Below are 26523 nucleotides of genomic sequence, written 5' to 3'. Positions count from 1 at the left end.
TTATTTCCTAGCAGAGTCTTATTTTGTCTACTCCAGGCATTCTGGTAACAGAAGGCATCCACCCCCCTCTCACACACAATAATATCCATTTTACCCTCATACTTGAAGGTCAGTGTTCTGCAGGAATGACTTCTCACATGGACGCCCCTTTCGGCTAATATTTGCGTTCTCTTTCTTTCTCTCTCTTGCTCTTTGGAAAAATGTAACCCACCTCCCTCCTTCCTCCTCCATCTGTTCCTCTGTAATTTAAATGGATGTCCTCTACGGCAAGCCCGTCCAATAACTTCAGATAGATCATCAAGTCTAATAAAGAGCCAGATTGTTGTAAATGTCAATGCCTTGCCTGCTCAGGGCAGAAGGGAAGAGAGGCAGGCTGGTTGAACCAGGTCTGTGCCTCAGCCACCAGCCTTGACTGGGGGTCATCGAGGAGTGGACAGCCTCATATTTCAGCAGATGACGGGTCCACATATTTTCTCCACAGGCCAACCATGGCTTTTTGAAGGGCATCCGCATGACTGAAAAAGTGGGGAGCCCTCAAGGGCAGAGGGCCAATCATGCCAGCTGTTTTTCAGATGCACCAATGCCCACAAAAATTTTTTACTGAAAAGATTTGCAAGAGTTCAACAACAGAAACGTCAGTTTTTAGGCCAGGGTGAGAAAGCCCACAGAGAAATCTCTCTTTGGCCTTACAGAAACTTTGGGCTTTGCTCAAAAGGTTTGCTCAACAGGAAACTTTAGAATTTTAAGAGCACACAGGTGGTAGCTTAGGAATGTGCAGAATCCTTCTCTGAAATTTCATTAGAGGTCCTTAAAGTTCGTTTGTTTCTTCCTTGATGGAGATGTAGTGATGAAGAGGCTTTTCTCAACGTTCTTTAGATGTTTTCACTGAAGGCGATGCTTCCAGAATTACTCTGAATTTTGTTTTCGGTGAAACAAAAGGGAAAGAAAGGGATGCAGCTCAGTGGTATATGGAGCTTCTGCTTTGCATGCAGAAGGTCTAGGTTCAATTCCTGGCATCTCCCAGTAAGACTGGGAATGTTCTCCTGGCTGAAACCCTGGAGAGCAGCAGCCTAGGTGAGCCTGTGGTCTTGCAAGGTTGGATGGCCATCTTTTGGATTATTTAGCTGTGATTCCTGCATTGCAGGGGAATGAACTAGATGACCCTTGGGGTTCCTTCCATCTCTATGATTCTATGAAGGGAAATTCTTATGTTCCTGTGAAAATTCAGTAGCAGCTCCAGTGGGGAAAGAAGACTCATCTTAGCTGTCAGGTATTAGGATGTCCTTGCCATCCATCCAGGGAGCTGTCCAAAAGAACAGTGCTGAAACCTGCTTTTCCTACATGAGAGGGTTACCCAAAGCTCCAAAGGGTGAAAAATATATATGGTGTGCCATATATATAATAGAATCATATAACTGTAGAGTTGAGAGGGACCCCAAGGGTCATCTAGTCCAAGCCCCTGAAATGCAGGAATCTCAACATGGAATCATCAAATTGTAGAGTTGGAAGGGACCCCAATGGAAAAATAATGTCTGTGGTTGGATCAGTGAATAGATGTGTGGTCATCTCTCTGGAAGTTACACAGCTGCAAGATGGTAGAAATATTCTTGTGCCACAGATAAACGGTATTTGTTAGAGAATCAATTGGTGGATTTTTTTGAAATCCTGTTTTGAGAGGCTTTGGGTGGGTTCTAAGCTGATGGGGTTGGGTACAAGCACACCTTGGACACCCTGAACTACACTGCCTTAATTCCTCTCTAAGTTATACAGTTCCCATAGTCATTTCTCACTCAATTACTCACTTGATGGCTGATTTCTGCAGAACAAAGTGGTAGAATTCTTGATTGTAGTAAGGTAAAGGGTAAAGGGACCCCTGACCATTAGGTCCAGTCGTGGCCAACTCTGGGGTTGCGGCGCTCATCTCGCTTTATTGGCCGAGGGAGCCGGTGTACAGCTTCCAGGTCATGTGGCCAGCATCACTAAGCCGCTTCTGGCGAACCAGAGCAGCTCACGGAAACGCCCTTTACCTTCCCACCAGAGCAGTACCTATTTGTCTACTTGGACTATGACGTGCTTTCAAACTGCTAGGTTGGCAGGAGCAGGGACCGAGCAACAGGAGCTCACCCCGTTGCAGGGATTCGAACCGCCGACCTTCTGATCGGCAAGTCCTAGGTTCTGTGGTTTAACCCACAGTAGTACCCCTTGCTTATATCTCTGTATGCTCCCTCTCCCATGAAAAAATAAACTTTTTTGTATATTATCATGAGTTCAAATATGCCAGACCCCTCTAAATTGCTGGATCCAGTAAGTGTTAGAATTTAATCAAGGCTTGGGGTATTAAACTGGGTGCCAAACACCTAACCCCTGGACCCAGCATGTGTTAAAAGCTAATTAACTTATCTTTTTAGTTAGCTAAATTAACTTAGTTTCCTGATTCAGGTGATCACCGGGGTGTGGGTGGGTGGGGTGGGTGTAATGATGACGATTAATTGATGGGCCATTAAGAGAACAAAGGAAACAAGATTAAGAAAGCAAAGGAGAGAGGGCTGATAGTGAAATGGACAAAAGCCAGAGTTTAGAGTTGAAAGTGTGTGTGTGATGTGGCCCAGGTGCAAATAGCTGCAGGCTGAAAATGCAGAGTGCTGTGCAGAGTACTGTGAAAATGCGGAGTACTGTGTCCAGTTCTGAGCACCACAGTTCAAGAAGGACACTGACAAACTGGAACGTGTCCAGAGGAGGGCAACCAAAATGGTCAAAGGCCTGGAAACGATGCCTTATGAGGAACGGCTAAGGGAGCTGGGCATGTTTAGCCTGGAGAAGAGGAGGTTAAGGGGTGATATGATAGCCATGTTCAAATATATAAAAGGATGTCACATAGAGGAGGGAGAAAGGTTGTTTTCTGCTGCTCCAGAGAAGCGGACATGGAGCAATGGATCCAAACTACAAGAAAGAAGATTCCACCTAAACATTAGGAAGAACTTCCTGACAGTAAGAGCTGGACAGTGGAATTTGCTGCCAAGGAGTGTGGTGGAGTCTCCTCCTTTGGAGGTCTTTAAGCAGAGGCTTGACAACCATATGTCAGGAGTGCTCTGATGGTGTTTCCTGCTTGGCAGGGGGTTGGACTCGATGGCCCTTGTGGTCTCTTCCAACTCTATGATTCTATGATTCAGAGAGAGAGAGAGAGAGAGGGAGGGAGGGAGGGAGGGAGGGAGTGCCATGGCTGAATTCTGCTGGAAACCAAGGCTGTGGCTTTGAGAGAGGATACTTTTTGAGTGTGGATGTTGTGAACCCCTCCATCATAGGCTCAGATTGTATATATGTGTAAATTAACCACAAAGACACCACAGTCTCCACAGTGCCTCATTTCCAAAATGAAACTTGAACCCCGGGCAAGCTCCTGGGACCCCTGAAATCTTGCACTACTTGAAGATTGGGGTGAAGGAGATGGGTTCTGGATGCAACCTCTCCCTAGTGTGCAAGTTTTCTCCCTGCAGCAAGGAGCTTTTTGTCTGTGGAACATCAAAACCCACCCACACCCTGATGTCAGACCTGAAATGATGCAGCCCAGAATTCTACCACCTCATTATGTTTAATTTGTAAAGCAAATATGAGCATTTGAGGTGATTCATAGGGTAAGGAAGTTCTATCAGTGGTGATTAGCCGGTTCTGTCTCAATTCAGGTTATTGTTTGATGTTTGATACACTGTGGGAAACAGCTAAATGTCTAACTACTCCAGCTGCCTCCCACCCCCAGCAGATTGCAGGTTAGAGATGAGTGAGGAATTTGATCTTTGCAGATTCAGAAACAAATCCACACCTTTTAAACTAACATGCATATTGGAACTAAGGTTTGTAGTCAACTGACTTTTAATCAGAGTAGACCCACTAAAATAAATGAAACCTAAGTTAATAAGGGCAATTAATGTCAATGGGTCTACTCTGAGTAAAGGTTAGTTGACTGCAACCCCTAGTGCCAGCTTTCTTATGCAATTCTCAGTTTGAAAGTGTACTTTGTAAGGAAGAGCACTGGATTTTAATGAATCCTGAGCCAGAAGTATGGTGTCCAGACCAAGGCAAGCAATAGTACCCAGTTCTTTCCCCCCCTATTTGGACTCAAGAAAATCACTGTTTTATAGTTAAAATTGGGAAAAATAAATACAGTAAATCAACAAAAGTGCAAGGATTCACAAAATGTTTAGGGATATGCATCCCCCCAGAAAAAAATACTGATAGTACCTTCCTCAACGTTGGTCAGACCACACCTGGAGTTCTGTGTCCAGTGCTGGACACCACAATTTAAGAAGAATATTGACAAACTGGAATGTGTGCAGGGGAGGGCAAACAAGATGATGAATATTCTGGAAACCAAGCATTATGAGGAACAGCTGAGGGAACTGGATCTGTTTATCCTAGAGAAAAGAAGACTGAGAAGTGATATGATAGTGACCTTCAAGTATCTGATGGGTTGCCATGTGGAAGATGGAGCAAGCTTGTTTTCTGCTGCTCCAGAGGGGAGGATCCAGACCAATGGATTCAGATTACAAGATAGGAAGTTCTGACTAAAATTAGGAAGAACTTCCTGCTGGTAAGAGCTGTTCAAAAGTGGAATGGACTCCCTTAGAAGTTGGTGGAGTCTCCTTCTTGGAGGTTTTTGAGCAGTGGTTGGATGGCCATGTGCCAGGGATTCTTTACTTGCAATTTCTGCATTGCAGGGGGTTGGACCAGATGACCCTTGAGGCCCCTTCCAACTCTACAATTATAGGATTACGTGAAATTGGGCTTATTTTGGAGTTATCCAAGGCTGAGCTCCCTTCAAATCCCTCTGAACCAAAACTGGGGGCCCCCAAAGCTTCGTGAGCAATTAGAAAATTTGGTACCAAACAGAGCTGTGGATAACGTGATCTGCAAAAATTGCAATGTTTCTCCCCAATTTCCCCATACAATATATGGAAATTGCCAGGGTGGGGAGAGGGTGAGGCAGTATGTGTGTGTGTTTTTGTGACTGACACATCTTACTTCTAATCAGAAGGGATTCTATCTTTGTTTGTTAGTCACTCTGTGCATTGTTTCCCCCTAAAAAATAAATCTTGAAGTGATTTAACAGCAACAATAAATACAAAGTGCAATGCAATACAAATATAGCAATTTTCAAAAACAAGTCCATCCACACACAAAAAGGATTTGCCAAGGCCCTCCGGCCAGAGTGCTTTGCGGGAGGGATGTTGATCTTGTCTGTTCTATGTGCTTTGCTAGTTTTCTCTCTTCTGAGTTGGCTGTTTCAGTTAGGATAGACATTTTGCCTGTGGCAGCCTTCTCCAAACACTGTGCTTGCTTGCTTGCTGCTCTGTGCACTACTTCAGCTCTGAACCTTACACATACATGGCTGCTTGGCCATAGCTGAGTGGTAGAGCATCTGCCTTGCATGCCAAAGCTCGTAGGTTCAATCCCTGGTACCTCTGGGTAGGGCAAGAAGAGACCCTCTGAAACCTAGAGAGTTATTGCTATCAATCAATACTGGCCTAGATGCACCAGGGATTCTTTAGCTGTCATTCCTGAGAGGGCAACTAGTTGGACTAGATGAGCCTGTGGGTTCCTTCCAGCTCTACAGTTCTCTGATTCTATTACTCTAAATCAGGCACTGATTTGGTCTCTGAACCACATCTTGTGGTCAGTGCACACCCCAGAAGTCTGACAGAGAATGGGAATGGACATCTTGAGAGAAAATACATTTTATAAGTATCTTGAACACACATTTGCACGAAATGTTTGATGCTCTTAAAAAAAACATGCACACACATACACAGATTAATGTGGAAAGAGAACAGAATGGAATGATGGTCAAACACCAGCAGAAGTTATGCCCACCAGAAATAGCCTGATTTGTCCAGCCCTAGGTGCATGGGCACAGCATCAGAGCTACTTCCAGGTCTTCCATCTGTTCTGGAGGTGGCTGAACCAGTTTTTCTCTGTGTCTGTATGCTTGTGTGCGTGTTTCCCTCTTTCCCACAGGAGACCCTGCAGCAGAGGAGTGGTCCCAGTGGAGCGTCTGTTCACTGACCTGCGGCCAAGGCACCCAGGTGCGGACTCGCTCCTGCGTCTCATCGCCTTACGGGACACTATGTAGCGGGTTGTTGCGGGAGACCCGGATATGCAATAATACCGCCACCTGCCCAGGTAGACGGGGCAAATGGGGAGGGGGCTTGCTGCTGTTTCCCCTTCCTTCCACCCCTTTGTTACGTCTTCCTTCGTTGTGTCAGGTTGCTTTCGTGAGAGATGCCTGTCTGTCATCGCACTTTGTTTTGTATTCCCAGAATGTTCATTCCAACTGGCATTATTAACATTCATATGCTAATGTGGCTGCACTCTTAGAAGCAGGAATAAACATCCTCTGAAATATTTGGTTCTGTTCTGTTTTCAATTTAGCTTTGCCTCTGTCACTTCCAGTTCAGTCCCAAGGAAGATTTAGTAACCCATTCAGCACCCCGCCCCACCCCCACCTCACCCCACCCCCAAGGACAGGTTCAATCCTGGTTCGCAAGGATGAGACACTTAATAGGTTTAATTAGTTATAAAGCCAATTCAGCCATAACCCATAAGTACTGTGAAGTATTAATGAAATAAAAATGACTAAAACAGCTTGCCGTAAATTTGCCACACGTTTTTTAATGTGCCCTGTTTAATTAAAGAGTATTTTATCCATCCTGCAACAAGGCATCTCTCCTGCCTGATCAATGCCCCATTCCGTTAAAAGGACATACTGTAATGCAAAATTGTGTAGAAACTGAATGTTCTCCTTTGAGCCAGTGAGTGTATCAGGAATCCTTTACCTCAGGGCAGCCCAACTTTCCTTACCAAGTGAGCCACAAGAGTACTTTGAACCTGCAGGGCTTGTCCTGCAGGGTGGGGGTGAGGGAGTGAGGCCAAAATTTGACACACAAATCCCAGGGTCCTAGAGCTCTCTCACCTCCTTCCCAAAGTTGCGAAAGCACTAACTAAGCTTTGGGAAGGAGCATGGAGGACTCTAGGACCCTGTCAGAGCCCTCACACCTCCTTTCCAAAGCCCAGCACCTCACTAACTCAGCTTTGGGAAGGCAGTGTGAGGGCTTGGGTAGGGGGCACAAAAGGGCCGTGCATTGAACCACCTTACTTTAAATGGACCCTTATTTTGAGAGCTGGGTGATTGCATCTCCCAAACAGATTCAGCAGGGGTAGCCAACCACAGTGGCCTGCAGATGTTCATGGACTCCAGCTCCCATCAGCCCCAGCAAGCATGGCAAGGGTGATGGGAATTTTGGTCCAAAACAAGAGCACAGTGTTGGCTTTCCCTGATATACAGAATTTTACTTCCAGCACAATCCCGTGCGTGTTTACTCAGAAGGATGTTCAACGGGGCTTACTCCCAGTCAGCATGCATAGGATGGCTGCCTTAAAAGCAGGCAGGATGATACTGAATTGGGGGCAGTGGTGCTGAGGATGGGATGCTTAACCCTCTCGCCTCTTTCTCAGTCTCTCTTCTCCCTCCCTTCCCTGTCTTTACCTACTGAGGGAAAATGCAAGGTAGGCAGCAGCTGGAGGTGAGTTTGAGATTATGGGGTTGTCAGGTGAAAGAGTGAAATATCTGACCCTGTCACTGTTGCTCCTTTCCCCCAGCCTACTTTTGTTTCATTCAGCAATAAATACAGCCATAAATAAATGAATAAATATAAAATTATGGGTTTCCCTTCATAATGGGTGGTTTGGCATCGAAGTGAGCTGCTGAGGAAAGCCAAGCCAAACCACACTTCAAAGTGTGGGGCCAAGGCTGTTGTTGCTCTTGCCACTGTTGTAATCCAAAAAGAAGAGGAAGCCCCCTTGGCCATCTTGTAAACAAGGATCACCACCCCCACCTGAAAATTCTCAGAAACTGCCTTTCATCATCCCGCACACCCCTGAAACATTACCAAAACTGCAGTCCTACACATGCCTACCCAGAAGCAATTCCCATGAGGTTCAATGTGGGTCATTCCCAGGAATATAGGAGCAGCCCCACTGCTGGGAGGCGTCCTGCCTCTAGGCTAGGAGAGAGCCAAAGGGATATCAAAGATATCAAAAGCATTGCCAGGCACAGGAAGGGAGGGTGGGAGTCTTCTCTTGCATTTTGTTTTCCCTTTGTTTTACAATTTCCCTCTCCTTGCTTCCACTGGGAGGAAAGTGCTTATTCCAGCTGCATGGCTGGTATATCCCCACCTCCCTCATTTTGGTGGGCATGCTAGGGGACTAGGAAGGTTTCAATTCTTCAGATCCAAATTCTTCCCTCGATAAGTTCCCGGTGCACCCAGTTTTACCTCTAACAGACATCCAATGAAGCTGAATAGTAGAAGATTTGCAACAGTAAAAAGAAAGTGTTTCTTCATGCAGCGTATAGTTGAATTATGGAACTTGCTCCTCCAGGAGGCAGTGATGGCCACCAATTTGGATAGCTATAAAAGAGGATTGTACAGATTCCTGGAGGAGAAGGCTATCAATGGCTACTAGACATGGAGGGAGGCAAAGGGTTTCTGAATACCAGTTGCTCAAAACTGCAGGAGGGGAGAATGTTCTTGTGCTCAGGTCCTGCTTGTGGGTTTCCCACAAGTATCTGGCAGTGTTCAAAACTCCCATTGTTCTAGGCACATTTTGTGGTAGGGAATTTCATTAGTGTGAGCAGTTTCTGAGCTCTGGGCGCAGCACTGCACCTAAAATTTCTGATTAAAACTGCAGAGTGGAAGGAAAGGAGGACCTTTTTCTATCTCCCCACTTCCAGTTAGTCTCTGAAGAGTGGAGAAGAGACCCTCTTTAGAATATTAGGGGGGTGGGCAGGGGAAGGACTAGACCATGTGAAAAATGAACATAATATTTTAGCTGCATTTCGTTCATTTTCAGCTTTGTATTCTTGTTTTAAAGAAAGTGTGCCTAGACATTCCGTTGTTGTGCCCATCACCTAGGTTTAAGGTGCCATTTAGCTTTTAGCTTTCATATCTCAGTTTCTAACACTGGTATCTGGTTGTCTGCTGTGAGAACAGGATGCTGGCTTAGATAGACCATTGTCCTGATCCAGAATATTCTTCTAATGTTACTTTGCCTCATTGTCTTTTAAAGCCATCAGAGTCAGTGGCCATCTCTAGCATGACATGCTGCAGTTGCAAGTTTCAGAACTCTGGTGCGACATACATACTTAATTGACATGCTCATTTTTTAAAATCAGAATATTTACTTTAGGCATGCTTTTGAAAGTGCCCTTGGGCTTCCTTCTTCTTTTCAAGTCGTGCTGGCTTTTGCATGCCCTGGAAAACTGTGGTGCTTTTAGTATCTTTGATTTAAAGGAGGCTGTAGAGTTGAAATGCATTAATTAGCATTCAGAGCCTATGACAGCTAATCAATGATGGATCACTATCTGCTTGAAAAATCTAACGCCAGCGTGAAGACACTGAACAAAGCTGAATCGGGAGAGCTCAGGAGGTCATTGTAGAAATATTTATATATCTGTATAAAAGTTGTTTTCCCCCCTCCACATCATTCTGTTTAATCTCAACTCATCAAAGGCTAGATATCCCTGAATTTCTCGTTGGCCTGTTGGAGGTGAAAGATAATTCCTCATCTTGTTTTTAGGTTTCACCTCATGAATCTTTCAATGGATAAACAATCCAGAAAGCGTATTTAGATTCTGGAGAAAATTACACAGAACAGCAAAAGGCATCCAATAGGCATATTAGGGGGGGGAAAGGGGGGGGGCAAGGAACAACTTACACAGGAATGGTCGTTGGATTAGCTGGAAATTAGAAAGTAGTCCAGTAGCTGCTTTGTTTCCTCAGGCATGAAATTAACCAAATCCAAGAAAAAAGTGGGATGTATCAACAAAAAGATCAGAAGAACAAACTATGTTTTTGGTAATTTTTAAAAAAGTCCCTATGAAAATCCACCAGCATTTTACTGCACATTTCTCCTAATACATTGGTATGCAATTTTGCCTAACACACACATTTATGGAACTGCATTTTTGCATATTGTTTTCACTAATATATGCATTTTATGCATACTTTCTCTAATACATACATTTTGGGGTTGGAAACAGGATTGCAAAATTTAGAGAAGTGCAAATTTCAAGAGGTAGCTGTGTTTTGGTTTGCATATTGTAATGGGAAGTGTGAATTAGACAGGCTTACAATTGAAATGTGAAGCAAGGCCAATTATCACTCCCTACTTGTAAAAGCCCATTACACTGGCTCCTGCATGTCACAAAAGGTCTCAGGTTTCCCCAAAGTATGCTGGTATAACCAAACAATGTCCTCTCTCCCTTTGAAAATATTAAAAGCCAGTAATTATTAATATCTGTCTTGAGCGCTAATCAGCACAACTCCTGGGTCCCTTGTAAGGCAGAGAGATCAGAATTAAAAAGAAAACCTGCTAGTTCTTACATTAGCAAAGCTGAATATTAATTTTTGGAAAACGCAGCAGACTTCAAAGACAGTTTCCCCAGGTTTTTGCAAAGAGAAAATGAAGTACCATACTCCATTCCTAATTTCAATCATTAAAACATCTGCAAGTCTGGATGTAAGATATTGTGAATGGATTTAATGATTAATGAAGCATTGATTAAGTTTGACCAGGAAGCTGTTCAGGTGTTCCCCAAAGAGTTATCAGCTTGGGAGGAACTGGATGATGGAAATCAGTTTTCTGTGTATCAGCATCCACTGTCAAGGCAAAACCCAAATTATCTTGGGAAATTTCTCCCTCTTTCATATTATTTGTAATGGCTGCTGTGATCTCACATCCAAGAGACATGGGTTTGGTAGCAACTGATGGCAGCTTAACCTTTACACTTACTTTCCTCTATTTTGAAAGCTTGTGGAAAGAGGCAGAAATGGGACTGGAAAAAATAGATCAAAATGACCACAAATTTTGGCTGGGTATGCATTCAAAGCACATTTCCACCCTCCAATAATTCTGGGCAGTTTGTTAAGGGTTGCGGAGGATTGTAACTCTGTGAGGGATAAACTGCAGTGCTTACAATTCTTAGTGGAGGACAGTGCTTTGAATGTGCTTTAAAATTACACCATAGCCCAAAGCTCACTTGATCCCATCAGGAACAGTTGCTGGAATGATCTTTTAGAGAGTGGTGAGTAAGAGTTGACATGATAGAAATTTATAAAATTATGCATGGCACGGAGAAAGTGGGTAGAGGAGGGGAAGTGAACCTTCTCTCATTGCATGCAAATCGTGGACATCCAATGAAGCTGAGTGTTCGAAGATTCAGTAGAAATAAAAGAAAGTACTTCTTTATGCAGTGCATAGTTAAACTACAGAACTCACTCCCATAGGAAGCAGTGATGGTTACCAATCTGGATGGCTTTAAAAGAGGATTAGACAAATTCATGAACGAGAGGGCTATCAAAAGCTGCTTGCCATATTAGGAGGCAGCAGTGCTTCTGAATAGCAGTTGCTGGAACCAAAGGAAGGGAGAGTGCTCAGGTCATGCTTGCTGGTCTCCCCCAGGCATCTGGTTGGCCACTGTGTTGACATTCTTATGTTCTTAGAATGTCAGGTGGGCAATTTTAGTATGTTGTGCTCCAGAGGCGTTTCTGCATCCAAGCATGAAGTATTGTTCATGTAGAGTGTGCATGCATGAGCCCTCTACTGCAGGGCACTGATGCTGAGCCGTTCTTTCTTGGCCAGCCCCCGCCAGTGGCACAATGGGTCAATGCATCTGGCTGTTGATCAGAGGATTGGTAGTTCAAACCCACCTGGGGTGGCTGTGGGCAGGATTCCTTCGTTGCAGTGGGTTGCACTAGATGACTTTCCAACTCAATCATTCTATGATTCTAACCACACATTGGTATTATGTAACAGGGGTGGGGTGGGAAACTGGTGCCTTTGCCCTGGAAGGTATTTCTTCCTTCCCACATGAGAAGCATTACATATTTGAGAGGCTTGTCATCAGCAAATGTGGATGTGTCATTTTTTTTATTTTTGAAAAGCAGATCCAGATTGTGATTGCCAATTGTCAATGTTGTCATTTCCAGTTGATTGATAGACCACATTACCCCAAAGTACAACTCTGTTCAATGTGGTTTGCAGAAAAATCTGAATCTAAATACAGCAATACAGTAACAATGCATGATTAGACTTATAACTGCTAAAATAATTATGTTGTACACCACCCCAATCTCCTAGCGGGGCAAGATTCCAGGGGTTCCAGGCACTTACCAAGGGTTCAATTTCCTTTGAATGAGGGACAACGGAGACTGTGGTGCCTTTATGATGGTTTATTTACAAATATATACAACCTGAGCCTATGATGGAGGGGCTCAACACCCCAGAAGGTTTTGCTCCTCCAATCATCACAGCCTTGGATCCAAGTACAAATCCAGAATGGCTTTCCTTCTCATGGTGCTGCCTACAGCCTGCTTCTAACCCAGCTCACACGCTCAGCTCTACCTTTTGTCTTTCTCGCTTCTAGCCAGGTGAGGGAGGGGGCCCATCAGGAGTGGGCCGACCCATTTGCCTCCTGCGACCCATGCTTAGACCATTACCAAGAAGCTGGCCTGGCTATTTCAAGAATTGAATCTGCCATTAGATTTTAACCCTTGCTGGATTCAGGAATTAGATGGGATGCAGGCATACAACCTAACTCCCCCCCCCAAAAAAAACTTGCAACAATAATAATCAACAATTAACCATTCATTTAACATATATTAACATTTAAGCAAGCGTACAGCTTACTAATAGGTTAAGCCAGAATATCCATCCTGGATATTCTCCATCCCCTGGTGGCAGCCAACTGCAGGCATTATGCTGTCCACTCAGGAGCAAAAGCAGCAGTGCATATATGAATCATTGCCACTTGTTGCATACACATAGAAAGCTGCCTTAAGTCACACTGGCCCTTGTAGCTCAGTATTATTTGCACCAGCCTTCCCTAGCATGGTGTCCTCTAAATGTCCCCTACAGCCTCCACCATCCCTGACTATTGCCGTGCTGGCTGGGGCTGATGAAAGTGGTAGTGCAAAACATCTGGAGGGCACCAACTTGGGAAAAGCTATTCTACACAGACTGGCAATGGCTCTCCAGGGTTTTGTGCAGGAGTCTTTCCCAGGCCTACCCAGAGATGCCATCAAGGATTGAACTTGACACCTTCTGCATGCAAAGAATGTGCTTTAGTACTGAGCAATTTTTCGTTGTGCATCACCCTCCCCATTCATTCATAAGTATCAACTGGAGCATAAATGAATGCAGACAGGAGTATCTGTCGTGGATTGCATGTGCAACTGCCTTAATTCCACATCATGCTTGTCCCCATTCAAAAGCACAGACTGTAGTATACATTTATGCAGATCTCGATAATTGTTGCACATTGCACGCACAATTGGCTTAATTGTACAACAATCTAGCCTGCTACAGAAGTGTAGAGAGGTTCATTTTCTGGTACATTTCTTGTTGTCATGCTTCACCCAATTATGTTCAAAAAAGATTTAATTTTGCCAGCTTTTTTAAAAAAGCCAAATTTATATTTTTGTCAATCTTGCAATGTTATCCCTGAAAGGTAGAACACTTCAGATTGCAGTTTCTTTTAGAGCAGATAAATTCCAGTTGCATTTTAAAAACTGAACACTTCTAGCTAGCTCTCTGCAAAGCTTAAATCAAGAAGAGGATGTGCTCGTGATGTATACCGACCATTTTTAGAACAGAATTTGACTGCCTGTCTGTTCTTCTTTCCACCCAGGCTGGACTAGACAGCAGAACGGAGGGCGTAATAAAGCTCCGATGTCTGTTTATGTAGCTGTGTACTTTCATAACAGGGAAGGAGGGGAAGCAAAATGTATTCTATTTTTCAGTAATGGGGATTCTGCTGCTCTCTTGAAATGACGGAGCACTGACTTGACTTTGGGGGAATGCGACAGAAGATAAAAACTGTCTTTGTGGGCAGGTGGAAAGTCCAGATAATTCAGCATTCTGCCTTCTGACACTAGGCAACTAAATGCCTTGGGGAAGATGTTTCCTAGCACACAATAGAGACAAGGTATCTCTTACTTATTTATCAGAATTATTATTACATGCTCTTCACCAGAAGGTTCCGGGGTGGGTCATAGCAATGTAAAATACAAGATTAAAAAAAGTTTGAAACAAATTTCAATCACAGCTAGTGTGGATCACTATATATCTCAAGCAGGCCTGCCAGCTTGGACCCAGGACTGTGGGTGCCTAGGGTCATGCATGCCATGGGCGTACATGCATGCCCAATGTCAGCAAGCCCACCAGCGTGTGACCTGATATCAACATGCCCCTGCAGCATGCTGACATCACACACAGACATCAGTGGATGTGCTGACATTGGACGTGCTGACGCTGGATGCATACGACCCCGGCACAAAAAATTGTGGGTACCTGACCCCTTCATGGGGAATGCTGGCGGCTGAAGCACTCAGGGGGCCCCATACCTGGCACATAAGACCTCAAATTTCAAAAACCAGGGTAAAGAGGTGTGTCTTCCATATGTGACAGAAGCTGCACAATGAAGCAATGAAGGTGTCAAGCACACCTCTGTGGGGAGGGGAATTCCACAACTTAGGAGCTGCCACAGAGAATGATGTCACCTTGGCCACATCTCCCATCTGGATAGACTTGCTAGAGAAACCCAGTAGACAGACTAGCAAATATGGACACTGATCAACTGGACCTTGTCAACTAGGACTGACTAGCATTGAAACTTCATACAGTTTGGATATTCCATAGATACATTTGAGATGAGAAGCATTTCCTGAAATGGTTAGAGATTCAAGAAGAGGACTGAAAGGGAGTCTCACACAGGAACACTGGAGCAGCTTTGAACTCTATTTGCCCAAGCCGATAAATTAGCTTGATCTGGCAGCTTTTATAAGGTCAGGCAATGTCACATGATCCACTCTGGCTGCATGTTGTTGAGAGGCTTCCTTGGCTGGTGTACGTTGTCTCTTTGTAGTCCTTCCTTTGGCTGTTTGTTTGGTTGTTGCCCTAGGGAAAAGATAACTTCCTTTTTACCCAGTCACACCATTGGTTTATACAACCAAGTATTGGCATTCTAGGGTTTCAGTCAGGGGTCTTTCCCAGCCCAATGTGGAGATGTTGGGAATTGAACTTGGGGTTCCTGGTTGAATCCGCTCCTGAATTCCCTCAGGCAACATTTTGGGTAATGGGTTCAAAAAAGCAAAAACAAAACACCAGCATTGAATGGGATTTGTCAGATCATCTAATTCACCAGCCCTTTCTTGCAATGATGTATAAGCAGAAAGATATTCATAATGTTAAGCCTTATAAGTAGAAAGTTACTCATGGTGATGTTCCTGTACCTCTGCACCCCGCGTCTCAGACCAGTTGCTTTGCGTTCTATCCTCAGAAGATAGGGCGAAGCACTACCCCTTTTTTCTCTTTCATTCTTCCTCCACTGACCCTGTGCAAACCTTCTTTGTACCCCCGATATGCCTTTCCTGCTCTGCTACTCCCAAGCCCACGCCTTTCCCCTCCCTGGCTGAAATGGAGGCCCAGCCATGATTGCTGTGTGCTGTGTTGCAGTTCACGGCCTATGGGAGGATTGGTCCGCCTGGAGTCTGTGCTCGATGACTTGTGGGCAAGGGTCGCGGACCAGAATGCGGCAATGCGTTGCTCCACAGCACAGCGGAAAGGCCTGCAAGGGGCCTGAGGTGCAGAATAAATCCTGCAATATCGCTCTCTGCCCTGGTTAGTAACTAGCTCCTTGGATTCCCCCCTCCCTTCCTTCACCCCTGCTGAGGTTTTCCTACTTTCCCAAAAGATAAGTTCTCTTTTGTCTCCATTCTGTACTAATAGACCAGAGGTCACAAACCTTTGGCTCATTAGACATTGCTGAACTACAACTTCCATCACCCCTGACTATTCACGATAATGGCTAGGGTTTATGGGAGTTGGAGTCCTACAACCTCAGGTGAGCTTCAGGTCCTCTGCCCCTTGACTAGACAGAGTCACACAATCATTTCTAAGCATGATAAAATGGTCTTCTGATATCACTAACATGGTCTGGGGGTTGAAATTTGTTTTTTTAGCCTTTCAGGGCCTAGGCAATTTGTGATTTTTTCAACATGAAGTGGGGAGTATGAGAGGGAAAATCAGCTTGTGGTAGCCTTTTCCTCAGAAATGGTCTTTGGGGCTAAAATTCCTCCTGGGTGAGAGGGAAACTGCATTGCTGAATGCTGCAACCACACAGAAACACACACATACTGGTCTTACCCTAAACTACAGTTAGCACTAACCACAGTTTGAAGGTGGCTTGTTTTCTTAAACCATAGTGAAAACCATGGCTTCTGCTAGTTGGAAAACAAAACTGAAAGCTTCCAATGTGAAGACTGGAAGCTTTTACTTCTGTTTCCAACTAACTGTGGTTACTCATTAGAAACCGTAGCTTAGCATTAAGTCTAAACGTAACCAATTCGTTCCCATAGAAAAGGAGTGTAAGTCCTTTCACCTGAAGAGCTGTCTTTCTCCTAGAAGGAAGTAGGTTTCTTTCCACTGCCCACCCCCCACAACATAGTCAAAGGTTTGAAACTCTCACATGGTATAATCCAGGAAACGTTTCGCCACATACTGATGTTCACACCAAGCCCTGAATTAGACTTGGCCACAGAAAAAGGTCTCATTCCTGGGAGAGTAAACAGAGGAGGGGCTGTGCCTTTGAACAGAATCACTGGAGTGCCACTTGAGTGAAAAAGACAGGTCAAGGAGTGGGGATAAAATAGACGTTGTTCTTTCCACCCTCTAGCTGGAGCCAGTACAGTAGGGATCTCTCTTCTGATGTATGGAATTGACTTAGATTTGCCATCCTTCCCCCAATCTCTGTCCAGCACATACACGCATGCTTTATGAAATCTTCGGACTATTAGTGGTAGGCAGTGTCAGGAAGTAGGATGTCTAAGTGAATTAAAGACCCTCCTGGCTATAATGCTTCCTCCCGCTGCTTTTATCAGGTAGTGGAAATAAAAGAATAAAGAGTTAGCTCCCCAGGGAAGCTCAGGCTTTCACTCGATGCCTGCAGCTTCCATCACTAGCACAGAACACAAACAAACTTCTCCCCCAGCTGGCTCAAAGACCTTTGCACTCAGAAATCAGACTTCCAGTAACTTTCACTACTGCTTTGAAGCAACAACAACAAAATATTTGAAATAAAAACGCAAAGGTGTCCTAAGACCCTTTAAGATATAAAGTGACAAATAATTAATCAACAGTTTAAGAGCATTTGGAGTTCAATTAACACACACTAAAAAAATTGTTTAAAAAGAAAACTACCTTAGCCTGCTCATCAGTCTCGATTCATCCACCCTCCAAGGCAAAATCTGGTTTGTATGCCTTCGATCTAAAAGCATGCTTCACCCGTTTTAAATGTATTTATTCTGTTATTACTTTTATATCCCAGCTGTTCTCCAAGGTGGAGAACAACAACCCTGTGAGGTAGGTTGGATTGAAAGATGATGACTAGTCCAAGATCTCTCAATGAGCTTCATGGCTGAGGATTTGAACCTTGGTCTCCCAAGTCCTAATCCAACACTCTAGCCACTACATTGCACTGGGCAAACCATTGTTTTCTTTAGCCTAACTGTGGCTTGTTGTTGGCTTACAAATTGTGGCTTGTTTTAACTATTGTTTGGCAGTCTTTCCAAACCCAACAGCCATGGTTTGTTCACCCATCAAGCTACAATGGTTTGTTCACTCATCTAGCTACAAAAGCACAAGGCAAGAGCAGCTGGAAAACAACCCAAGTTTAGAGGAAACAAACCATGTTTTCTTTTTTCATCTGTGAGGTGTTCTGTGGTTTGTTGTAAAACTATGGTTAAAACAACCGTGGCTTTGCATTAATGGCAGGGGGTCTTTGTATTTTTAAATGTGAATGCCAAATGGAATTAGATCCAGCTGTGCATTTCAGTACTGATTGTTCTGAAATATAGCTTGTTGGGTATTTTAGCATTACAGAAGAAGGTGTTTTGCGTTCTAAGCAGAACCAAGTAGCGTCAGATCACAGCCTGTCTGTAGTTCCACTAAGGAGGCTGCGACTTTCACTGGTTGCCATAAATCTCTTCAGAGAAACCAAGAGGGCTGCCTCCCACATGCTTTTGTTTTTCCTCCTCTCCACGCTGCTCCTGTCCTTCGGGTGTTGTGTGCTTTTCAGAGCAAGACTGTCGGCCAGGCTTGTACAATAGGGAGCCCCTCTGGCCATACACGGCTCACCATCCAATTTTTGTGAGCTGCCTAGTGCCTGGGGCCACAAAAATGGGAAGGAGAAGAGTGTCTGGTGTCATGCAGCCCTGTTGGAAACAAAGCCTTCCTTGTTTGATTGGTTCATTGGGCAAAGGGGCCTTCTTAATGACTGATTTCGTACATGACCTCTGTCAACCTTCTGTGCTAAGTGAGGATTTTTGCAATTATATCCATGTGTCAGACACTGCAGGGTCTCTGGCTGTTGGCAGGACCAGACCTTGGAAGCAGTGGGTAATTTTCAGGAACATAGGAAGCTGTCTTATTCAGTGTCAAACCTGTGGTCCATCTAGCTCAGTATTGTCTGCACTGACTGGCAGCAGCTCTCCAGGGTTTCAGACAGGGACCTTTCCCAACCCTCTTTGGAGATTCCAAGGATTGGACCTAGGACCTTTGTGCAGAACAAATGCTCTGCCACTGAGCTGTGGCTCCTAGACAGTGCTTTATACCACTGGTCCATCTAGCTCAGCATTGCCTACACTTACTGGCAGCAGCTCTCCAAGGTTTCTGATGGAACATCTCCATTCCTAGCCCTATCTGGAGATGGCAGGGATTGAACCTGAGACCTTCTGCATACAAAGCATGTGTTCTAGCATGCTGCACTATGGCCCTTGCCCAAAGCTGCACTTGGCTAGCTGATTAGATGCCAAGGAGTGAGGAGTCCCAGACTGGAGATGTGGTCTGCAGTGGAAAGGGCAAGGCAAAGGAGGCGGGAAGGGAAGCACTTTAGCAAGGGCAGTAACACACCCAGTGGCTCATCCAGCATCAGACCGAGAAGCCAAAGCTGAACAGAGGTGTCACTGACCCCTGCCTCTGCCATATCTCTGTCTTGGCTGATGCTTGGCATTGGCTGGAGCCTTAAGATGGCCAATGAGGTCACCATCTCAACAGAGCCACTTTTGACATTCTGTATTAAGCCTCCAAGTCATGCTGAACCACAGACAGGTGGGGGCGGGGGAAGCAGAGCCAGCAAGGATGGAGAAGAGGGTGGGGCACTGAAGGTTTCTGATTTATCATGGTTTACCAGAAATGAGTAGCCTGCTGCTGACTGCCCAGTTGTTTCCACCTTGTTCCCTCCCTGAATAAACAAACCAGGGTGAAGCCTTCTCTTCCCTTTCTGCCTGAACCAAGGACTGCGGTTTGTTGCTTCCTAACAACTCGTGCTCTGTAAGGGCTCAACAAACTATGGCTTAAAGCTGGTTAGAGATCATGGCTTGTTAAGGAACAAGAAACCACAATCCCTGGTGATTGGTTGTTTAAATTTATATACTGCCTTTCTGCTCAGGTACTTAAGGTGATTTTATTTTAAACTCGCTAAAACAAATACATAGTTTTGAACCCAAAGGTGACCCCGTGGTGGTGACCAACTGAAGCAGGTCCTGGTTTTATTTTCCCTACTTGCCTCCCTTGCTCTCTTCTCCCTTGCCACAAGGCTAATGGTCCTGTGCATAGGAGGGAACAGTAGGACTGGAAAAGACTCTGAAGTTGTCTTTGCCTGCCTCCCTCAAAGGATGGTTAGGATGCAATGGGAAGCCAAGCTCAGTTGTGAATCTCCCACTTGCACCAAGGGAGGAGCAAAGTAGGAATGCACCCTGACTTATTATTACAAGCAAATGTGGTCCTTGTATATGTCGAGCCTTCGAGTCTAGATACACAAGCACCATATTTTTGTCTATTTTTATCATTCGGCCTTTAGACTCACCATTCGTTTCTTCCCTGCCCTGCATGTGGTGCAGGACTGAGCTTACTGATTGGAGCCGTCTCAGTGGTGTTGCTGAGCTGTTCCTTGTGGGAAGAGACTTCTAGCAAATGGGCTTCCACCGGGTGTAGTGATGATGGTCATCAGCTTGGATGGCTTTTATGTATTGCATATTTATTTCATTTGCAGATTTATAAACAGCTTCACAACTGAAAGCTACCAAAGGGATGCACAAGAAGATAACACTCAAAAGATTACAGGCTCAGTAAAGTTAAAGCAATAAAATTTACAGAAGTTTTTTTTAAAAGGATTAGACTAGACAAATCCAAAGAAACTCCAAAGAAACACCAGCATCAAAAAGCATCTCTCTGCCTTCCAACCATCCTGCCATCAGCTCATGCTGGGGAGAGTTTAGTCATGCTAAACCTTCAGAGCAGGATAACACAAACTCATGGAGGACGGGGCTATCAGTGACTATTAATCACAAGGTCTCTGTTCTGCATCCATTGTTAGAGGCAACAAACCTCTGAATAGTGGTTTCTGGGGACCACAAGTCCAGCTTGCAGGATTTCCAGAGGCATCTAGTTGATACCTGTGGAATGCTGGGCGAGATGGGCCTTTGGCTTGATCCACCAGGGCTCTTCTCATGCTCTTAGCTGGTAGGTGGCTCCTTGGACCCAGACCCTCAAGGCCGTGTCCACCGACCCCACCATCTGCTTATGCTTCCAGTACCCAGCTGCTGCTCCCTCTTTACTCTTGTTCCAGAAGCCCTTCAACCATGGTAGACTGGGTGGGTGGGATTTGTTAGCTGATTTATTTTCCCAAATCCTAGTGATCCTGGCCAGAGGTGATCTGCATGGTGGGTAGGTGGGAGAGCTGGCCAGCTATCAATTGGAGCTGGCCCTGTGAGCTGCCGTGGGATGGAGATTCTTATACTAATACAGAAGGTTAAGCTAGAAGAGAGTTTAATGTATGGGGCAAATATGGGTTGGAAGATCCTGCCTTAGAGGAGGTGGATGAGAAGCTGACAAGGACTGGTTAGGTGCCAAAAGAGACAGAGGGACATCTTCATGGGGCATTTCCTTGTGCAACCTCCTCATGCACTAATTGAGCTTTTCCCTGTGCTTTTCTCTAATAGTGGAAGGCCAGTGGCTGGACTGGGGATCCTGGAGCCGCTGCTCGGTGTCGTGTTCCAACGGGACTCAGCAGCGCACCCGCAAATGCAGCGTCTCAGCTCACGGCTGGGCAGAGTGCCGAGGGGCTCATGCTGACGCCAGGGAGTGCTACAACCCCGAATGTCCAGGTAGGGAACCCACAAGTCTCCATACGCAGGTGGCAAGCAGACAGGGGAAGGTTGCAGTTGTTGCTCCAGAGGGACTGCAGAGCCAGTTGCCACATCTAAGTGAGAATCCCCAGCATGCTAGTGATGGACGTGGGTAGCTTGGGTGTGGTCATTGCTTGTGGGCACAGCTTGGGTCTTTTGCAGCCAGTTCCCAGGAGAGTAGGCAGGTCAAGCTACCACAGGTAACTCTTCCAAGGACTTCTAGAAAGTCATTTCCCTAGGAAGCTACAGAGTGAGACAAGTGGAGGCCTCTGGTGCTTGTATGTCACCTAAGAGTGTATGCACTAAGGCCTTGGCATCCCCTCCAGGTAGGAACAGGTATCTGTGTGTGCAAAGTCAGCACCTGCAATTGGTAAGTCTCTAGAGTGGCTGAGCCTGGTCTCCTCCTTTGTCTGGTAAGCAGAGCCCCTGCCTGCTGCACCATAGGCTATAGCTGCTTTAGCCTCAAACATTTTCATTACAATTCACCACCCTGCGTACAGTTTCTCCTGACACGGTTAGTGGTTTTATCAGTGCAGCAAATAAGGAACAATTATCTCTAAATAACTCAAGCCCAAGCCTCCAGCTCTGATCATCACAGACCTCCAGGGACCACAGTCTGAAGCACAAATTGTCCGAGTCTCATTTCGGGTTCGGCTGCCCATAGTCAGGGGATAGGGGAATATTTATTCTTTCTTTTTTAAAAAGGAAAACCACCCTGTGATCATTGTGTGCACATTAACTTAGCTCTCAGGTTGGCTTTCCATCAAATGAAAATCTTTAAAACAATCACGAAGCAATTTATAAAACAAAATAACAGCAATATAGTTAAAACAACCAAGTTAAAACAGCAGGGGGCAGGGGAACCACAGCCAATCCAGCAAAACCGAGCTAACATTTACATGCTGTGCCAGTGGCGAAGATAACAAGATTTCCAGGAAGGCGTCAGAGGTGGCGTAGATGAGCTTTGCTGCGGGGAGTATCCCACAACTGGAAAGGCCTCTCTTTAGTTACCAGCTTCCTCATTTCAGAAGTCAGGGACACCTGGTGAAAGGCCTCTGACAATGGCCAAGGACAAACTGGAAGAGAAAAGAGGGTGCTTCTTGGTCTGGGCTCTTCCCTTGAGCAAGAGGTGCAGCTCTCTGGCTTTAAAGTCCTGTCTTACTACTGTGATGCAGACCTTTGGATTGCTCCCACCCAGCTCCTCGTCTGACTTCCACAAGCTCAAGCTTGGCAGGGCAGGCCTTTGACGTCAGCCCCGTCCTCTGCCAATCTGTCTGGAGCGACAGCTGCTCTCCATAAAGCCGCTGCTCCTAATACGGCGGGTTCGGAGATGCCAGTCATCCAGCGGCAGTGACAGATGGCCTCCGGCTTCTGCCTCCTCTTCCCCCTCTGGCATCAATTTTCATTTGCCAGTTTTTATTGAGGAGTGACAGCCAGTGATGGAGACCTGAAATCAACAAGTGGCTGCATCCAGGACTGGTTGTAGGGTCATGAGATCTCTGAAGCCAGCCTATGCCAAGTTGGTGCCCTCCAGATGTTTTGGAGTACAACTGCCATCAGCCGCAGCTAGTGGCCGAGGAGAAATTCTATAAAACTCACATTTAAAGGTGAATCTATCAAACTCACTCTTTCCAAAACAATATGAGAACCAAAACACCATCGTCCACCAAATTCACACCTTTCCTAATTTTGTGATGCAGTTCCCCAACCAAGCAGTGTTTACAAAAAATACATATATTGGGGGAAGTGTGCCTAAAAAGAAATATATTAGTGAAAATAACATACAAAAATACATTATATTATTATAAATCGCTTGCAAAAATGTGTACGTTAGTCAAAACTGCATACCACATGAGCTTATTGGGAGAAATTTGTACAAAAACACTGAAGAATTTTCATGAGGATTTAAAACAAAATTTGCAAACTGCTGCTGAAATGAGGAGAATTGAATTTAAGATAAGAAAAATGAGAAACTGAGTCAACCAATATTGACTGATCCTTCCATCCCTAGCCTTAGCCAACAGGACTGGGGCTTCTTCTTTTTGCAGGTGACCAAAGCAATTTCTGTTCTTATTCATTGGTTTTTAAATTTGCAAACCTGCTTCAGACTCTGGGATGTTCATAGTTTGCAATAGTTCACATAGTAAATATGACAGAAGTGAGACTTGAACTCTGACCTCCCTGATCTAATTCTGACTTGCTATCTATGAAATCAATCCTGTGGCTGATCTACTGCAATTTTCATTGCAGTTCAAGAAATGGGTTGGCTAGTGCACACTGCTGGTTGTTGTGACAATAAAATGGTGGCTGGACGAAACCATTTATACTGCCTTGACCTCCTTGGGGGAAAGGTGAGCTTTGAAATTAATAAGTATGAGAAGCTCTCTGCATAATGGTTCTGCTATGCCTTTGAATTTCAACATTGCCTTTCCTGCTCATACTGGCTCAGCCTTTAAGCAAAAAAGGTTTCACTGGACAAAAAGCCTCTTAACCTTTAAATGCTGCATAAGAGCATCTCGGATGGACAGGTGGACCAAAAAGAGTAAAACAGTATCATGGGTGCTGCTATCTATACATTGCTTCTTTGTGACCTTGAGCCCTGGCTGTCTCTATTGGGGACAGTTTCTCATGCTGACCTTTAAAGATGGCCCCAAAGAGGATCTCAGTATGCAGAAAGGCAGGAACCCAGTTGAGGTGGGTGCTTTGGTTGGCTAATGGAGGATTTGCCAGTGGGCTGGCTCTGGGAGCAAAACTTTTGTCCAGCCCAGATAGGCTCAAGCATAGTTTTAAATATAGAAAATCAGGGCCTGATAGCAAGTAAAATAAGGCAAAAGCCTTATTCTGCCTACTGCAGGCATGAGCATGGGGTGGGCTTGCCAAGTTCAAGTGTTCTTCCATTTTAAAAAATGAAACAAAACTCATTGAACATACAGAACATGATGTGCTATCAGGCTGTGTGCTAGGAGTTTGTCTCTCCATTGGAGGGGGCCACACCTGAATATCCTGAAATGCCTAGGAAAAGGGCAATAGCACTGACAGAGGAGTTGGGATTTAAACGCAGAAGTAGAGGAGGCTGGAGCAATCGTTCCCCAACTGTGCCAGATGAGAGCTGTTATTGTGTCCCTGATAAATGCATTTGCGGGGCTCAACAGTGTGCCCCCCCCCCCCCGTGCCTTCTATACTACCTTCATAAAGGTCTCAGCAAATACCCTCTCAAAAATTCACAATGAACCAGAGACTGTTTGCTTTTCCTGCTGTTTGCACTGGCTCAGCCTCTCCTCCACTGATCATGTCCACATTGCACTGCATGTCCATCCTTCCATTCTGAGCAGATGAGAGGTGCAAAGAGCTTCTCTCCATGAGCAAACATGGATGTTAGAGCCTCTCCCTCCATTAATGGGGTGGCCACAGAGGGGCACGTTTGCATACTACCCTGTGGTCTTCTCCAGGGTTTATTCTAAGCTCCCCCCACCCCACTGCATAAGCAGGCAGAACACTTCCCACTCACAAACTTTCTGTACCTGAAAGAAATAACATGAAAGAGGAAAGAGAACATAAGAATCTACAGAGAAAGAGACAAGAAGAATAAATAACAGAGAACGGAGGACAAACAGGAAATTTGGAGAAATGAAAAAGATAGTGAGGGAGCAAGAAAACAGAGGTGCCTTGAAAAGAATCCCCTCCTCCAGTTATTTTGAGGAAGATATTATCTCACTTCCTTAACCTGTATTGATTCCCTTTCCCCACAAAGCATAACTGAAGCTGTGCTCTCACCAGAAATGACTTGAATTTGCCTCCTATTACAAAACAGCTGTAAAATATGATGGAGATTCTGTACTGAGGGTTAATGGAGCACCTTCACAAAATGGCTGCTCAAAGACAGAAAAGTTGTTACCTATAACCCATGTATTATTTACAACACTGTCTGGAATAAGGCCCAGGACACAAACCTATTAATATCAATGTATCTGTCTGTCCTTGAGTCTGTCTGGGGCTTCAGTTTGCCTTGTGCTTCTTGCCCAGCTATTCCATCCTGTAAAGTCTTGCAGTCTGTGGGGCCTGGCAGAGGAAGGGAGAGAGGCCTTCTTGTGTCAGTCTGGGAGTCTCTAAGGTGAAATGAACTTTCCAGAAGTTTTTAGTATTAGAGATGAGTCGTCTTCAAGGATTAGTTCTCCATGGCAGGTGAAGAACAAAATACTGTCAAACAGAAACAAAGCTCCAGGAATTTTAGGAACTGTTGTGTGACCCATAGGATAGGGCCTGTCCTTTGTTGCATCTACTGTTACGATCAAGAATAGAAAATGGAGGGGTTGGAGAAAGAAGAACAAGGAGCCTCCACAAAGAGCTGAAAGGACATTCTTTAGCTCTGATTTCTGTATTGAAGGAGGGTGGACTAAATGACCCTTTGAGTTCCTTCCAACCCTACAAGTCTGATTATGTGAGACTGGCAGGACTTGCCAAGCTCCCTGTCGAAATATAGAGAACTAGCTGTGCTACCAGGTTTAAGTTCTGCTGAAAGACCGAGCAGCAAGAAGTCACGTCAAGGCCTGAGGAGAACTGCAGCAGATGGAGACAGTTTTGGGACCACAGTTTGCTGAACAATGATTTGCACCACTTTCCCCTAGAAAATAGTTTCTTGCTGGCTGAGACAAACACATAGTTTGTGTCTGTAGGGATGTTTAGATATAGACAAAGGAGGGAAATTGGTTATAATGCTTTCTTTTAACCCATGCATTCAATTCAGCCACCCCAGGTGCTGATATTCTGTATATGCTTTCAACATAAAACTTCCTTTTGCCAAGACTGTTGTGGTAGCACTTTGTACAAGAATGAAGAAATATCCAACTAAGGCTGTTGGTGCAAAACCAGCTCCCATGCAGCACTTCCTGGTGGCACCCAACAATTTACCACCTTGTGCATCATACACCACCTACCAACCAGAGGTGGAGCTAGCTGCTCCAGCACCCAGAGCGCTGCACATGCTGTGCACCCGGGGGCAGGGCAAGCATCTGGGGGGGCACATCCCACGGCGAGCATCCCAGGGGGGCAGGGGCCAATGTCACCCCACCTCAGGGATGACACCTGGGGTGTGTTGCACCCATTGCACCTCCTTCCTCTGCCAGTGCTACCAACACAAATTTTGTAGCTTTGTTTAAGGGTGTGGTTTGGTTTTTTCCCCAGAGCAAAACTACTCACATCCTCCAGTCCCAGACAATTTGGCCATCTTGAA

At 45.1% G+C, this 26523-nt stretch overlaps 1 protein-coding gene across 10 annotated transcripts in view; it reads left to right on the top strand.

Annotated features, from left to right (window-relative positions):
• The window catches only part of ADGRB2 (adhesion G protein-coupled receptor B2), a 162374-nt gene that overhangs the window by 71174 nt on the left and 64677 nt on the right, over positions 1-26523 (top strand). For 9 of the 10 annotated variants that reach the window (XM_053398961.1, XM_053398962.1, XM_053398966.1 and 6 more), the window contains exons 4-5: positions 6010-6174; positions 21108-21272. In XM_053398961.1, the coding sequence (XP_053254936.1) occupies positions 6010-6174; positions 21108-21272 (330 nt within the window). The remainder of the gene's footprint in view (positions 1-6009; positions 6175-21107; positions 21273-26523) is intronic. The other variant, XM_053398965.1, reaches the window with a different exon arrangement.

This window comes from Podarcis raffonei, chromosome 8 (genome assembly GCF_027172205.1).
Source record: "Podarcis raffonei isolate rPodRaf1 chromosome 8, rPodRaf1.pri, whole genome shotgun sequence".
Taxonomy (NCBI): domain Eukaryota; kingdom Metazoa; phylum Chordata; class Lepidosauria; order Squamata; family Lacertidae; genus Podarcis; species Podarcis raffonei.
The sequence above is the reverse complement of the archived record's forward strand: the minus strand, read 5'-3'. Positions and strand labels throughout refer to the sequence as shown.